The sequence below is a fragment of the Toxorhynchites rutilus genome, chromosome 2, assembly GCF_029784135.1.
Source record: "Toxorhynchites rutilus septentrionalis strain SRP chromosome 2, ASM2978413v1, whole genome shotgun sequence".
NCBI classification, from domain to species: Eukaryota; Metazoa; Arthropoda; class Insecta; order Diptera; family Culicidae; genus Toxorhynchites; species Toxorhynchites rutilus.
The window spans coordinates 326,273,109-326,289,042 of record NC_073745.1 but is presented as its reverse complement, the minus strand read 5'-3'; the positions used below and the strand labels follow the sequence as shown (position 1 = coordinate 326,289,042).

The window sequence follows — 15,934 nt, the reverse complement described above, 5'->3', positions numbered from 1 at the left end:
AAAAATGTCTGCAAAGAACTTTGTTACTGTGCTGGCACCGCAGCAAACAAAACTCCCTATAGAACCGTATCAGAGTAGGCACACGTTTTGTACAATACAATCGTCCGGAGATCTTCTTCTTGAGGTATGGCAGCCACAATGGCTCTCATTTTTTTCATCTTCCTACCTCGCCCCTCGCCCTGAAATTAATAATTTTGCGCAACAGTGTGAGGAGAATGATCGTTTTCGCACACTTCCCATCAAGTAATATCAACCAAACTCTAATCGATTACTCACAAGATATTAAATTTTCATCTGCTGTCGCACTGTATAGTGAAAAACGTCGGAAAACTCGAGCTAGTGCTCTGAAGGTTAAATTTTCATTTTTCAATTTTCGGCAATGGTTTTGTTTATATTGGTGGAAGCATCGTTATTTTTTCGACACTGATGCCTGACAACATTATCGAAACTACAGGGTTTTCCATTTCGGGCTTCCGAAAGTATACAGCCCTGCGCTGACAACCGTTTGACATAGCTGTCAACCAAAGCGTCATATCGTTAGTTGAATGTCTGCCATTTTACAATATGGATCGTTTTAGCATCGCACAACGTGTTAAATTTGTTAAATTATACTATAAAAATGATGAAAAACCGGCAAACGTTTTTCGAGCATTACGGACGGATTTTGGTCGTCAAGGACGGCCTACAGAGCACACAATCGCTAATGTAGTGCGTAAATTCGAACAAACTGGATCCGTAGCGGATATTGTGAAACCTGTGCATCATCGTAATGTGCGTTCGGCCGAAAATATTGCTGCTGTGGCTGCCAATGTGACCCAAATGTTTCGATTCCACGGCGTGCTCAGCAATTGGGCTTGTCAAACACATCATTGTGGCGAATTTTGCACTTGGACTTGCACCTACATCCATATAAAGTACAACTGGTACAAAAATTAGAACGTGGTGACCATGGAATGCGTCGGGCATACGTCGATTGGGTGAACGAACAACAGTAGCAAAATGCTGAATTTTCGCATCAAATTTTCTTCAGCGATGAGGCACATTTCCAGCTCGGTGGCTATGTGAACACCCAAAATTTCCGTATATGGGGCTCAGAAAATCCACACGTGATTGTTGAGAGGCCATTGCATTCGCCAAAAGTCACTTTTTGGTGCGCATTATGGTCTGGTGGAGTCATCGGGCCGTATTTCTTTGAAAATGAGGACGGCGAGACGGTAACTGGGAATGGTGAGCGCTATGGCCGCATGTTAACCGATTTTTTTTTTGCCACAAATTGAAGATATGGATACGGATGACATGTGGTTTCAGCAGGACGGCGCCACGTGCCACATAACACGACCGAACATGGCCATATTGCGAACGAAATTTGAGGGACGCATAATTTCGCGTTTTGGTGATGCCAATTGGCCGTCCAGATCATGCGATTTGAACCCGCTAGACTTTGCCAACTCTCCGCAAACTCTTGAACATTTGAAAGACAACATTCGTCAAGTTATGACCGAGATACCGCCCCATATGTGCCGAAAAGTCATCGAAAATTACCTGTTCCGGATCAAGATGTGCGAGGAAGCCCTAGGAGGACATTTGAATGATGTTGTATTTCACACATAATGGCATAAACCAAACTTTAATTTGAAATAAAAGTTTCATCGAAATTCGAATTCTAAGTGTGTTTTATTTCAATTTACTTTCGGAATTTAAAGTTGGAAAACCCTGTACTATAAAAACCACTCAATAAAATGTTATTCCTAAGTCATAGCGTTTCATGTCATGAAATTCAATAGAATACAATTGTGTTGATATCAATACAGCTATTATTTTTACGTTTAATGGGTCTATGATGTAAGTTTTAGCAACTTTAATATTGGTTAAGCAAATTGTATTGCTCGGAAATCTGCCACGGCTGCCTATGCTTTCAAAAACAGTAAACGGAAAAGTATTACATTCAATCAAAATACCATAATAATAATAAGGCATAATTACATAATTAAAGAATTATCAACATCGAGTTACTATGCGGTAGAACTTGTTGATACCAAAAAAGCCCCAATTCGCATGTGTTATAAATTTGCTCATGTTACGCTCGCATATAATCAGAATTTTACTTCATATGCAAATGCACCTTCTATATATATTTATATTTGCAATTGTTCATCGGTACATATCGTTCATACATTTTACTTTAGTATTGAATTGTTATTTTTTTCAAGCCATTGTAGTAGTATAGGTAAACCCACGTGTAAAAATGGGGTAATAGTGTTTGTGAGAGAAGAGCAAAGCACACGTAAATAGATCAATTCACTTATCAGACTGTGTGGCGCTTCATTGACACGAGTCTTTGAATACATTTGAAAAAAAAAACAATTCAATACTAAAGCAAAATGTATGAACGATATGCTCCGATGAACAATTGCAAATATAAATATATATAGAAGGTGTATTTGCATATGAAGTAAAATTCTGATTATACGCGAGCGTAACATGAGCAAATTTATAACACATGCGAATTTGGGCTCTTTTGGTATTAACAAGTTCTTTCGCATAGTAACTCGATGTTGATAATTCCTTAATATTTTCCTTCGTTGATCGTATTGTTTTCACCTATTAACGTTGGAGAGCCTTAACCCTTCTCTTCGTTGGCCGAGGCATTTTGATTGAATGTAATACTTTTCCGTTTTCTGTTTTTGAAAGCATAGGCAGCAGTGGCAGTGTTCCGAGCTCTGCAATACAATTTTCTTATCCAATGTTAAAGTTGCTAAAACTTACATTATAGACCCATTAAACGTAAAAATAATAATTGTATTGATATCAACACAATTTTATTCTATTGATTTGTATGACATGAAACGCTATGACTTAGGAATAACATTTTATTGAGTGTTTTTTACAGCTGTTTCGATGATGTTGTCTGGCATCAGTGTCGAAAAAATAACGATGCTTTCACCAATGCAAACCAAACCATTGCCGTAGATTGAAAAATGAAAATTTAACATTCAGAGCAGAGCTCGAGTTTTCCGACGTTTTTCACTATACAGTGCGACAGCAGATGAACATTTAATATCTTGTGAGTAATCGATTAGATTTTGGTTGATATTACTTGATGGGAAGTGTGCGAAAACGATCATTTTCTTCACACTGTTTCGCAAAATTATTGATTTTCGGGCGAGGGGTGAGGGAGGAAGATGAAAGAAATGAGCGGCATTGTGGCAGCCATTTGTGGCTAGCTTCCACCTTCACCTTAAAGGCGAACCGAGTGCGAACCGAGAAATCAAACTTTCTTCGATTTTTCTGTACTTATCTTGTTGCGGTGGATTAAATACCAAGTTGTTGATGTGACCTATCACGATTATTGCCACAATATGGTAGATTTAAGTATCATAACTCACAAAAATAAACTGTGCGTCTGCTTGAGCAAACCATATTTCTGGTTCTGCCTTTCAGAACTACGGGAGTTTCACGGAAACAACGGTTGCTGCTCCGGCAGGTTCAAGTGTTCCAGAAACTTCGAAAGATTCGATTTTTTTAAAGAACGATTGAGCATACGAACTGAACTCACGTCGCGGACACTAATGTGGTGGATTAACACGGGAAGAATGAATACGAACGAATTTGCAATCGAAAAAAACTTTATTTCTCTAAGATCTCTACGTGATACGCTTTCTACGTGTCGCTACTAATAAATCAAAATTTTCTCTCCCTCTCTAGCTTTGAAATTACAAGGTGGTATATGTCTAAGATAAACACATTTTCAAAAACCAAAGTGCGTCGATATCATTTGCCCACAGGGGTTTCTTTCAGAAAATAATCAACCACTTTCTCCTCTATAGCGTGTTTCATCTTTCCACTGGAAAGAATGCGTTATCATAATTTATTGCATATAACACAATATCCCCGCCGTCCGCGCTCTAGTGTTGCACAAACAAACTCACATTCATTCCTTGAAACTCCACTACCGCACGACTGCTCCAGATGCGCTTCCAAAAATCGCTCACTTTCCACCGCAGTTTCTCTAGCTCTTGTTCAGTTAGTCGCAAAGGTTGCATCAGTTCCACCCGATGCGGATAACAATTGTCCGGCTCGTACCGAATCATCTCGATCAAATTATCACCCAACTGTTTCAGAACCAAGAAATTTTGCACGAAACGTACACATTCCAACGAGCGATCAGTGAAGCTCTGGAAGACGTCGACAAGGCTCTTCAGCGTTAACTTGGCATTGAAAGAAACATCCAAATGCTTGAGCTTCTCGGCGCTTGTCTTCAGCGAAAAGATGATGGCACTGAGATCGGCATCGGTCAGATCGCAGTTACTCAAATTCAAACTCCGCAACATATCAAAATCGCAGGATTGGATCGACGCGGTGAGCGCCGGTTTGAAGTCTCTCAGCTTACCCAACGCATTCAAATTGAATTCGGTTAAAATTTTGGTGTTCAACTTGCTAAACATATAATCAATCGATTTCTTGTTCAGCCTATTCTCGGAGACATCGAACACCTGAAGCCGGGCAATGTCCATTGGGGGCGTTGCGAAAGTAAGATTCGTGATTTCAGTGGCTGTCAGCCGAAGTACTTTGAGTTGCATCAGATGCTGACACACCCTGGTAAGCACGAGTAGGCTTTGATCGAGAAGCGGGTTCTGACTGAGATCCAGCTCGGTCAGGTGTGTCAGGGCGGAAAGCGAACTCGTCCCGTGGTCAGGGTTCGCTACTATCAAAGTAGACAGATTGTACATACCTATGTGGCTAATGTGGTTCATCGAGAGACTGAGTTTCTCCAGATACTTGAGGGAGGGTAGTTTTTCGATGAATGGTTGAAATTCTGAATCCGCTAACTGATTGAAGGACAAATCAAGTACCTTGACCCGGCCTTGGTAGGCTAGAGCTTGAAAAAGAACATCCCACTGACGAGGTTTCCCGCTGAAGAATTCTCTACGCAGTAAAAGCTGATCGGTGTTCTCCAATGTGACCAATGCTTGAAACATGTCGGTTAGAAGTTCTGAAAACGTAAGTTGTTACAGTAAATTATATAGCCTGGGAAGGATTTGAAGAACGCACCTACATCACGATGCTTGGAATAATCTTCATAGAACTGATCGGCCCTCAACCGTTCATATTCAATGACATAGGAAGTGATGATGGGATCGTTGCCGCCTAGAAACGTTGTCAGCGGATCCGAGTCCACACATAGACCACCGTCGGTGCGTAGGAGTTTGATGAGAGGCCGTTTTCCGTGTTTGCTGCGAGGAGTATAATATATGTAGATTAGAACAGCAATTCTCTATAGCAGTTTGATAGCAGTTTTCTAGAAATGGAAACAGTTACTGAATTGAAAATTTACGAAAAATGTAACGCAAAATTAAGGGATTTCAAATGCATATTACGCAAAATCGTTTTTGCTATATACAGTGATACAAATTCGAGTTCGTACTCCCACCATGCAGATCTCTTTTCTCTTCTTTTGAAAGTCGGAAACAAACTTTCGGAACATTCTATTAAGATAAAGTCATAGTGTCTTATGAGAGTAAAAAGGTTTGCTATCTTTTTTCAGAATATTTATTTTTCATTTTTATTTTTCTATTTTTAGTTTTTATTTTTCCAAGAATGGCGAAGGTACGAGGGTCGTACAAAAAATAAGTTTCAGTGCCTCAGAAATCGCGGAAAAATAAAGTTAGGAAAAAAACAAGGTGATTTTCGTAATCTACGTTTTACGTTACGGCCCTCATACGAGCGAATGTATGGAAATTGACTCAAACTCATATTCGTACGGTAGTTGAAATTTCAATTCGATTTCGAAGAAATTGATCAATTTCAGAATTCCATTTTTAGTATGATAACTATCATTAGCTGCCTTTAGCCGTTATCTACGAATTTCTTTGGTGTATTCGGAAGGAGATAGAGCTTTATTAGAAAGGTTGTTGTCTAATTATGTCATATTCAATGGATGCGTGGAGGCGTGCCATCGTGTAGGATAAACGAAAGAGAAATTGCGACCGATCGATAAATATTTCTGTAGGGACGGTTTTATTAATATGAACTTTTATATATATTTATGAAGATCGGGAACAAGAAAATATCGAGCTTTCCGTGTATCCAATATTTTCTTCAACAATTTACTATTACAAATAGAAAGTATTTATAATCAATGGTTCAGATTTCTTTCTACCGCTATGACCCGTATGAAGACCCGTATGAAGTTAAGTTCAGTTTAGAGCATTGAAAAGTTGAATTTACGGATTTCTGAACAGCTACAAAGCCTCAATTCAAAAGTCCTACGTCAACTTCCCATCCGTGCCTCTAGGCTCAGACCCTTCTACTTTTTTGCTTTTTTTCTTTGCTTGATATACCAAAGTAAATAGAACACCAGGTATATTACATCGCCTGTATCAAAGAAGAAAAAATCTAATTTTAAAAAATACTCTGTTCGACGTCGTAAAGTTTTTCAATTATCCTCATTAAATGGAGACTTCGCCCATATTACATTGACATCAAAATAAATTTCATCCCGAAAAAATAAATTTGTAATGAAAAATACACTTTTCCGTGTGACATGAGTAATTCAGTTTCGTCTCTCTTGTAGGATTGGGTGATCTTTAGAAAAAGATCGATCTTGATGAATGGATCTAAACGACGCAGGAATCGATTCACTTATTAAATCAGTACCAAAGAATCGATCTTTGAAAAATAGAATGCTAATGTAAATATTTACTTTTTTATTTACTTGTTCTAGATAAGTATTGTATTTTTCTAAAACATGAAATAAACATTTCACAATTCTATTCAAACATCAAAGGCATTTCAGTTTGATTCTCAGAATGTAAGTCACAAAAAACTTGAAAGCCTAGAAAAAAAATATTTTCCACAGCATTCATCTTGAACCGTCAAGGAATTATTTAATCAAATAAATTAATAAAAATTATCATCAGAAATTCAACAACTGATGTTCATCCAGAACTCTGCTGACAATAATCCCGTTGAATCCAATCGTTGAATCCAAATTAACGCCTGGCATTTAGTCGAAATCTTGCTAGTAATCCCTGTTCTAGAAAAGAACGCCTTAGCTAGATCTGATGTCACCATCCCATCTCATCCCAATTTTCACTGTCAGCCTCGTGAATGTGATGCAGTAAATATAACTTGTGACCACTTGTTTTGTAATGACCAAACTTACAAAACTGCTTCTCTTGAATTTACGACCACTAATTTGACAACCTTGCAAAGGATCCAATGTTTATGAAATTTTTGGATTTTGGTGAGAATCAATGTTCACAAAAAAAACAAATTTACAAAAAAATTTCTACGGTCAAAAAGATTGGAAAAAAAGCAAAGAAAAGATCGATTTTCGCAATTTTATTTGGAGTAGGAAGAATCAATCCGAAAAATCGCAAATCGGAGAGAAAAAGACCGATCTTCTAAATATCGATCTTGGATAGCTCAATCCTATTCACTATCACTAATTTGACATCCTCGAAAGCTATCCAAATGTTGAAATTATGTTCATAAAATTTGTCAGGTGGTGAGGTTAAAATTGATTGACTGTCCCTGAAGACAGTTCCAAGATTTGTAATCTTGAATGAAAATAATTGATTAATGTTAACAAACTGTTCAATATACTTGCAGAAAACTTGAGTCTCTATTAAGAAATATTCATTCTATACGGAAAATTTAATCATAGTTCATTATTTTTATGTAAAAAATGTGTTTTTACTCCCTAAAACCTTCCTTTATTTGCTTCATAAACATATGCAGTTTATCCCAGTTCGGCTGCCGGACCAGAATATCCAGCTGCTTTTTATGAAAATAAAGATCAGGAAGAATTCAAAATAGTTCACATCAAGTTGTCCAGAAGGTTCGTGCCAATTTTTATGAAAACGAAATAATATAATAATTTTAGAAGGCAGACAAACGTCTATTCAATTTTATATGCACAGTTTTGTTCCACAAAATGGGAAATTGCACAAAGAACACACTGAATGACGCTTGGGAGCTTTTAATAGTCAATAACGACGCCGATCCCGTCCTTACAGTCACCAGGGGAAGGGAAGGAATATTAGTATGATATTCACCACCCGAAGGCCAGAAGGGTCGCCTCTATAGCGTGGTTCCCTAGCGATTATCATGGAAGGGATAGTTATTAGTGGGGAGAGGTAAGAATCACGATTCACTGAGGTAATAAATGGGCCTGATCACGAACGTCACTTCACGGTGAAAACGAATTGAACTGCATACAAATTGCATACAATTCATTTCGTTTTCACCGTGAAGTGACCAATGTGATTGTGGAAACGCGAACTATCGACCACTCGCCGAAATGAAATTCCGAAAATCTTATGTTTCACACCATTCAACGGAAAATTATTTTTAGGACCTCCCAGAACATCTTTGCTTTCTCATCGAAAACTGTTCAAGGTATTTTTCTGGGTTGTGTCCCATTCACCCGAAACACGTTTATCCGAAACACAGCCACCCGAATGTAACAAATGTAACAAATAACAAATGCAACATATACCCGAATGGACATTTACCCGAATGCGACAAATACCCGAATGGACATTTACCCGAATGTAACAAATGCTCGAATGCGACATTTACCCGAACGGAATGTCGACCCGAATGAAGCTGACAATTTTGGATTCTTTCCAAAATTGTCAGCATTCTTTTAAGTAAACGGACTGCGTCATCCATATGAATGAATAAACTTCATAATACGTTATAAAACTGCATTATTTCGCTTTTCATTATTTTGAAAAGGATTTTATTCAACGCCACTATTTCTCAAATTGCACTACCCACGAAAAATACCTTTTTGAATGGAAATGAACGTACGAGACAAATATGATCTTCAAATAACACTGATCAGGAATAAATATTCAAATACTTCCTAATTCTTTCGACTAAGTGTCGCATTCGTGTAGATTTTACATTCGGGTAATTGTTACATTCGGGTAACTGTCGCATTCGAGTAACTGTTACATTCGGGTATTTGTTACATTCGGGTGAGTGGGAATAACTTACATATTCTCATATGGTTTTTGGATCATATGTATGATACTGGAGTGAGAGAAAAAAAGTATTCTCAATGCTCATTCATTCAATTCGCATTGACGGTATTGAGCTTTGTGTTCTGTCATTGTAAAGTCCAAATTATAATGGATTCGTCAGGTTCAATAAACACGATTTTCAGATTAATAAATATGAATGGAATTTTACTTTTCTGAATCGAATATATATTCTACGTTAAGGAGGAACTTGTTTTTTTTTACGAAAATGGGGAAAAATAATGTTGTGGACAGCTCTATTTTGCCGCGCTTCAGATGCGTTGTTCATCCGACGCAGCGTAGGCTCGGAAGGCTCGTCGAAAGGTCTTGATTGACTTAAAGCAAGAGTTGAATCTATTAATAAAACATCAGTAACATCCGCAGAATCAGTCCAGTTTTCTAATGAGAGGAAACATGACTATCCCGAGAAAGATATTCGGTCAAAGCAAATTGGGAGCAGCACCATCAACATCTCTAATGAGAAACCTAGTGATTCGGCCGGTTCTGATAGCTTGATTCAAGCACTGCGGCAAAAGATATCGGAGAGCTACAGAATGCTTCCAGAAGCTAAAATCCGTATTGCCGAACCACAATTTCCCCTTGATTTTGATAAGAAATAAAACCTAATTCGATTATTTTTACGCTGCAATGAATACATATGTATATACATTAAGCTAAAATACAGTAGAAATAAATTAATTTAGACAAATTTCTAATACTGTCCTATGATACTTGCAAAACTAACACGTCACAGCCTCACTACTATTGATGCACTATTCAGTCCAGACTACCTTCTCATAAACGTACCCTGGCGCATACATGTGTTTTTAATGTGGTTGTCATTTGTTGTTGTTTACCGTTGTTATTGTTATGGATTGCGTCATTGTTTATCGTCCATCACCAAATGTATACGGATACATAAAGAAGTAAATAAAGTTTGTTTTTATTTTTTGTACCGTGCGCGTTTCATTAACCCTGTCGTAATATTGTCCCAGTGTAAGTCCGGGGTTCCGCGGTACAAAAAAAAATTAAACAACTAACTGTATCCAAAAATTTTATATTATAACTAGCTGACCCGGCAAACTTCGTCCCGCCTGAAATTTCTTTTTCGTTATCACATCTCCATCTTTGTGGGAATATGAGGAAATGTATAGACAAATGGTTAAGCAAGAGAGCTTCAAAAACATCAAGTAATTATTTTCAATCAAAACTATTTGAAACTGCGTTTGGGTGAGTAAATCTGATAAAGTATCTTTCTTTCACGTCAAAATCCAGCTTTTATAATTATCCACAATATACTGCCGATAACGCGAATTGCTTCAGAATAGATGAATGATAAACGAAAAAATCCGAGAGCTTTTTTATATAGGATATTTGAACAGTTCTAATTTCAAACCAGGAAAACATAGACAGGGACCCCAGTATAATTATTACGGATATTTGTTTTTTATGAAGTAAAAAAAAAATGCAAAAATCAGGATTCATTTTTGTAAAATCATCCAAAATTGAGTGTTTGTCAGGTAACGCCCCATAAAGTCTGGGAAATCCTGAAAAATCAGAAAGGAAGGTTGGCATCTCTGCTCAGCATCTCGATCGTGCGCCACTTTTCAGATTGAGATTCACCACCAGCGCACCAAAAAAAACACAATAAAATCGAGGTGAAAAAACATCTCCATCGGTTCGATTGAAGAATGCGTCCGATCTGCTTTTAAATGAACGAACGAATGCAAAAATGATGCATGGTTTGAGATATTTTCAGTATGTGAGCATAATGCTTCACTGCTCAAATCAAAATTGTATTCGGTCAATATAGGTGATAGTGTGTACCAGTGCCGAAAATATTCACGTTCACGACATTCGAATACGGCGAATTTCAGCCTACCTTGTATTGATAACCTTCCGCTCAAGCGATAGTCGATGAATAAGAAACAACACTATCAATGAACACCAGTGGGATGAACATCAATATCAACATGCCATGAAGTTAATTTTTTCATTTGTATCTTCATTTTCGTCATGACATTCCTTAACGTCGAAATTGAAGATCACTGCGTGTTAGTGAGAATCAAAGTATAAAATTCAACATCAACCAACTGAGAGTGAAATCGATTAATGGTAAGGGCCTTCCCTTACCATTAATCGATTTCATTCATATTTTTGGTGACATAAAATTCATATTTTTGGTGACTTTGACATTGAAATGTATAGTATAACTCTTTATTTATGAATCTACTTCCGATTGCCCGGAAATGAAATACACCCCCAATCATATGGGCGATAGTTCAAAATAATCGAAATCGGAATACGAATTTCGTATTGCTATGCTATTTTGGCCGCTCAACCGCTCACCGTCGCACACCGGTCAACGCTTAACGAAACCCACAATTATGCCCTTTCCGGATCTCTGGTCCTAATAAACGCGCTAAAACACGCTCTCAATAAAAATTGACGCCAAGTGATGAAGATCAATGTGGCTTTCGTAAGAATCATCTAAAATTATTGACAGTAAGGAAGGTGCCTAAATGTAGGCTTTACGAAATTTATTCGTGCTGTTTTCGTTCAATATACTAGACAAAATTCACGCGTCTCGACTCTTGTGTTATACTCATTATGACACATATGATGCTGAGTTTCAACAGAAGAGAATTCATCCAACACTGGAAAAAAGGTAATTCCTCCATTCGTGAATAAATTTTGATAATTTGTAGCACTGGTGTGCACATAGTTTAACATATGTATGGATAAGACACATGTACACAATCCAACTCGGCTGTCACAGCTGAAATTTTGAGATAAATTTGGTACTCACATGCCATAACGTTTCACAACTTCATTGATCAACCATCCAACGTTCAGTTCCAGCATCCGGCCCTCGTCATAGCAAATATCGATCGGATCACCATCCACAATCACGCGCACCATGTTAGGGGGAAGCACTTTCGTTGGCGTATTCTTCCCAAGCTCTGCGCCACATTTACGCGGAGTTCTCTGGCCGCTGTTACTTTTAGTCGGCGATAGTAGATTCTCCTCCATCAGCCCAATCGTGGGACTGTCCGATCGTGACGACATATTGAACCCTGCCTCCAGTAGCGATGTTTGATTTCTAAGACTTGCACTGGAATTCGACCTAGACGCCCTTTTATGACCGGTTGGTCTGCGGTGGAAACTTCTTCCCGAAGCGTTCATCAATATGCGGTGAGCATCTGAAGCAGAATCGCCCGCTGAAGCCAACTCGTTTTCCTCGGCCAGCGGAATTTCATCGGAATCATAGTCCAGAGCGTTAGAAACGATGGCCTGGATCGGGAAACAGGAACTTTTCTGCGGAGACGTCGGTTCTGGCTCGAAACTTCTTCGCGATGCCGTTCGGTTGATTTTATTCGGCTCGGCATAATCTTTTTCGGAGGTGAATTTCTGACGCTTTTTCTTCGGACCGAGATCATCATCGAGCCAGTCATCGCCAACCTCCTGCTGTCCCATGTGGGCAGCCCGCTTTGCGGGCCCTGGATTTGGATCTTTCAGAGGGGACACAATTTGTGCCCGAACAGTGGTGCCCTTTCGCAGAATTTGCATCGCGTTCCTATAGTCATCCACTCCCGACGCATTGTGAGAGTGCTTCCCTTGGAGCGACGATCGATTGAACTCATCTGGGTCGCTTTCTGAATCGGAAGATAGTCCGGATGAATCAGAACACATACTTGGAAGACGTTTCCGACGAGCCGAGTTTTGAGAAACATCTTTTATGCTTCCATAGCCCGAGCTCCGATTGCTGGTGACGGTACAAATTGTGCTGGTTTCAGCTTTTTCCGAACTAGAATCGGATCCACCAGCACGATTAACTCGACGCCTGGTAGATCGGGTTGTTTCAGTGATGACTTCTGGTTCGATACTCTGCGGGTTATTCGGGTTTATTCCGACTTTTTCAAAGCATGCAACAATTCTATCACGAATGGTGTTGTAATAAACAATATCCGCGTCCTCAAGTTTTCCTCGTACGCCTTTAAACCACACCTCCAAAATGTTTGCGGTGGTATCACCCGAATCCGTTCGTTGAGTGCAATTTGCGCCTCTATCTAACAAAAGCTCAACTATCTCCAAATTTCCGTTACAGCAGGCATCGTAAAGTGGGGTGATCCCATCGCAACTGGTTCCACCCTTATCATTGATGTGTGCCCCTCGGTCCAGGAGCATTTCAACGATCTCTTTGTGTCCATGAATGCAGGCCTCATGCAACGGAAGCCAACCGGCGTGATCCCGAATGTTGACCGGATGCCCTTGCTCCAAAAGCTTCTGAACCAGAAGTTTATTACCACTGATGCACGCTTGATGCAGCTGTGTTTCGCCTTTATTGTTCCTTCGAATCTGAAAGGATGTCCCGCGCTTGCGAATGCTTCGGGATTCCACAGTTTTTTCTGTTGCTTTGGTAATTTCTTCATCTGAATCCGTAAGGTCGGAGAGATTAACGTCCTCACCAATATCCGGGGAATTGATGTGGAATTCGATGGAGGTTTCCGTTGCGTTCTGTTCATCCTCCGAGTCATTGTTCGCATCATCATCATCATCGTCATCTTCCAACGCCAAATCGATTCCCGAGTCTTTGGCATCCTTCTCGAGCTTCTCTACCATCAAATCCATTTCGTTTTTCTTAAGAACCTCAATACAACGCTTGATTGCTAAGCGTTCCAATTTCAATGATCTAATTTTTTTAGCTTCCTCTCGAGCTCTACGATAAATGTCTTCGATTTCGAAACAGGACTTATTTTGTTCCTCGTACACTTCCGCAATGCCCGCCAGCGTATTGAACGCTTCTTTGGGAATATCCTTAATAATATCATATTCCTTCCAAAGATAAACAAGCGCCTCTTCGTACTGCTTATTATCTTTGTACGTTTGATACAAACTGACATAAATGGGAACCAGCTGCCGATCGTTGTCCTCATTCAATTGAGCGCACTCCAACATTTTCAGGTAGAAATCTATCGCTTTTCCAAAGTTCTCGAGTTTGCAAGCACCGTCTCCCATCCGTTCGTAAAGTAGCTTCTTCTTTCCATAATCGGTGCTATCGACAGTGATGAGCTCATCCTCAACCCGACAAAGCGCAATAACGGCCCTGAGCTGATGCTCGACATTTTCCGCATCCGATACCACCGGCGTTTTCAGTTTGTACGCTTTCCTCAACGCTTGTTTCGCACTTTGGAAGTCTCCCATCCGTATCAAAACATCCGATTTGATTAGCAACGTTTCGCACATTTTGGAAGATTTATTATGCAGCCTAGAGGCCACTTCGAGAGCTTCATTGAGCATTTTCAAAGCTCTCGCATAGTTGTTCTGCTTGATGTTGAACAGCAGAGCCGAAGAATGATAACACTGATGCAACAGTTCCAAAAGGTCATTATTCTTGGCAATCTTCATAGCCTTTTGCATGTAATCAATAGCTTCCTCGAGATAGCCCTGATGCTCTTTGGTTACCCCTAGATTCAACAACGATCTTGCCTCCATATCAAACTGTTCGAGTTTTCCAACTCCTTTCAGCACCCGACTCAGTCTCAAGCTCTTCAGGAATGCTTTTTCTGCCTCTCCGAGCGGCACTTTCGCCGCTTCCGTCCCATCTAAATTTTGACCCTGAAGCAAATATGTCCTCCCAATGGTGACATGCGCCCGCTGGAGTTCCACCTTATCGCCCTCTTTCGTGGCCATTTCCAAATAAATTTTCTCATAACGCAGTGCCGTATCGAACTCGGCCAACAGCATGAACATCTCCCCCACCAACCGATTGGCCCGACCGTACTCCATCTGCATGTTCATTTTCTTGTACGCACTGGCTACCAGTTTGTATTCGTTCAGCGCTTTCCGATGCTCGCCCCTGTCGCTGTACATTTCACCCAATTTGCTACAGGTATCGGCAAGCTGCTGGAAATTTTGCGCGTCCGAGGATTTTGTTTTGCGCCGTAGCAATTCTGGAATAACACGAAGATTACATAAAACACAACAAAGAACATGACCGCGGCGCAGACAGGATATATTTACTTTGTTCCTCCAGATTCATGTTCATTGTCCAATACGGGAAGCACTAAATTATTGAAAACGACAGGAATAATTGCACTTATGGTATGCCAATATTCAACAGGAAATTATCTGTGTCGAATATCAGTGTTTCGGCATCATGTATACACGAGAATATTTGCCGCCTTTCGACAAGCTTTTGCGAAGTTAGCCCCACTGATTTGGAAGTGGAGTGGATGTCAATATTTTGAAAGGTGTTTGGAAATGCAAACACTGAAATAAAACGTTAAATTCAATTTGGCGAAAAAGCTCGGTGTACACTGAGAGGAAAATTTAGTATATATGACGAATTTTTTCGTAAATGTTACCAATTCGCTAGTCATTTTCTACTCTACTAATCATTGGTACATCTTATACCAGGGACAGACATACAGCTGTACTTGCGCTGTAAGAGTACAGCGTTGTACAGGTACTATCGTACCATGTCAGACATACTTTGGTTGTACATTGTACCGTATGTCAAACTGACAATCAGAAATTTTTCCAATTTTCACCACATATTTCAATGAAAAAGGTTTTTATTTGGTGTCTAAACTATCAAACACAACAAACAAGTTTCCAATCTGAGTTATTAACTCAAGAGAAAGTCAATGAAAAGAATATTTACCAAGTGTTTTGATTCAGTTTGTTCATGCTACCCCCCACTAACCATTTGTGGCGCTGCGCACAGTACAACTGTAGCCATGTACAGCGGTAAAATAGGTCGGTACAGGTACAGCGATTGTACCGAGTTGCTTGCATGGTTCTAGCGCTGTACATGGTGACAGACATACAATTTTCGAAGTACAACGATAGTACAGCTGTATGTCTGTCATAAGTATTACAAAAGAAAATTGGTAGGC

At 39.5% G+C, this 15,934-nt stretch overlaps 1 protein-coding gene across 1 annotated transcript; it reads right to left on the bottom strand.

Annotated features, from left to right (window-relative positions):
* Positions 1-3,670: 3,670 nt before the first annotated feature.
* LOC129770122 (tonsoku-like protein) lies at positions 3,671-15,244 on the bottom strand. Its single transcript, XM_055772764.1, has 4 exons — positions 15,057-15,244; positions 11,842-14,986; positions 5,053-5,234; positions 3,671-4,993 (listed from the first exon to the last, which is right to left on the bottom strand). Exons 1-4 carry the CDS (start codon positions 15,079-15,081, stop codon positions 3,906-3,908), a joined length of 4,440 nt encoding a protein of 1,479 aa, XP_055628739.1. The 5' UTR covers positions 15,082-15,244; the 3' UTR covers positions 3,671-3,905.
* Positions 15,245-15,934: the final 690 nt, after the last annotated feature.

What these genes read in the sequence shown, in the direction of transcription:
- LOC129770122 (XM_055772764.1), bottom strand. Translation starts at nt 15,081, where the DNA reads ATGAACATGAATCTGGAGGAACAAA. An exon ending in GTTGTGAAACGTTATGGCAT is followed by an intron (nt 5,235 to 11,841) that starts GTGAGTACCAAA and finishes TACTCCTCGCAG; the next exon opens with CAAACACGGAAAACGGCCTC. An exon ending in TTCCAAGCATCGTGATGTAG is followed by an intron (nt 4,994 to 5,052) that starts GTGCGTTCTTCA and finishes TTACGTTTTCAG; the next exon opens with AACTTCTAACCGACATGTTT.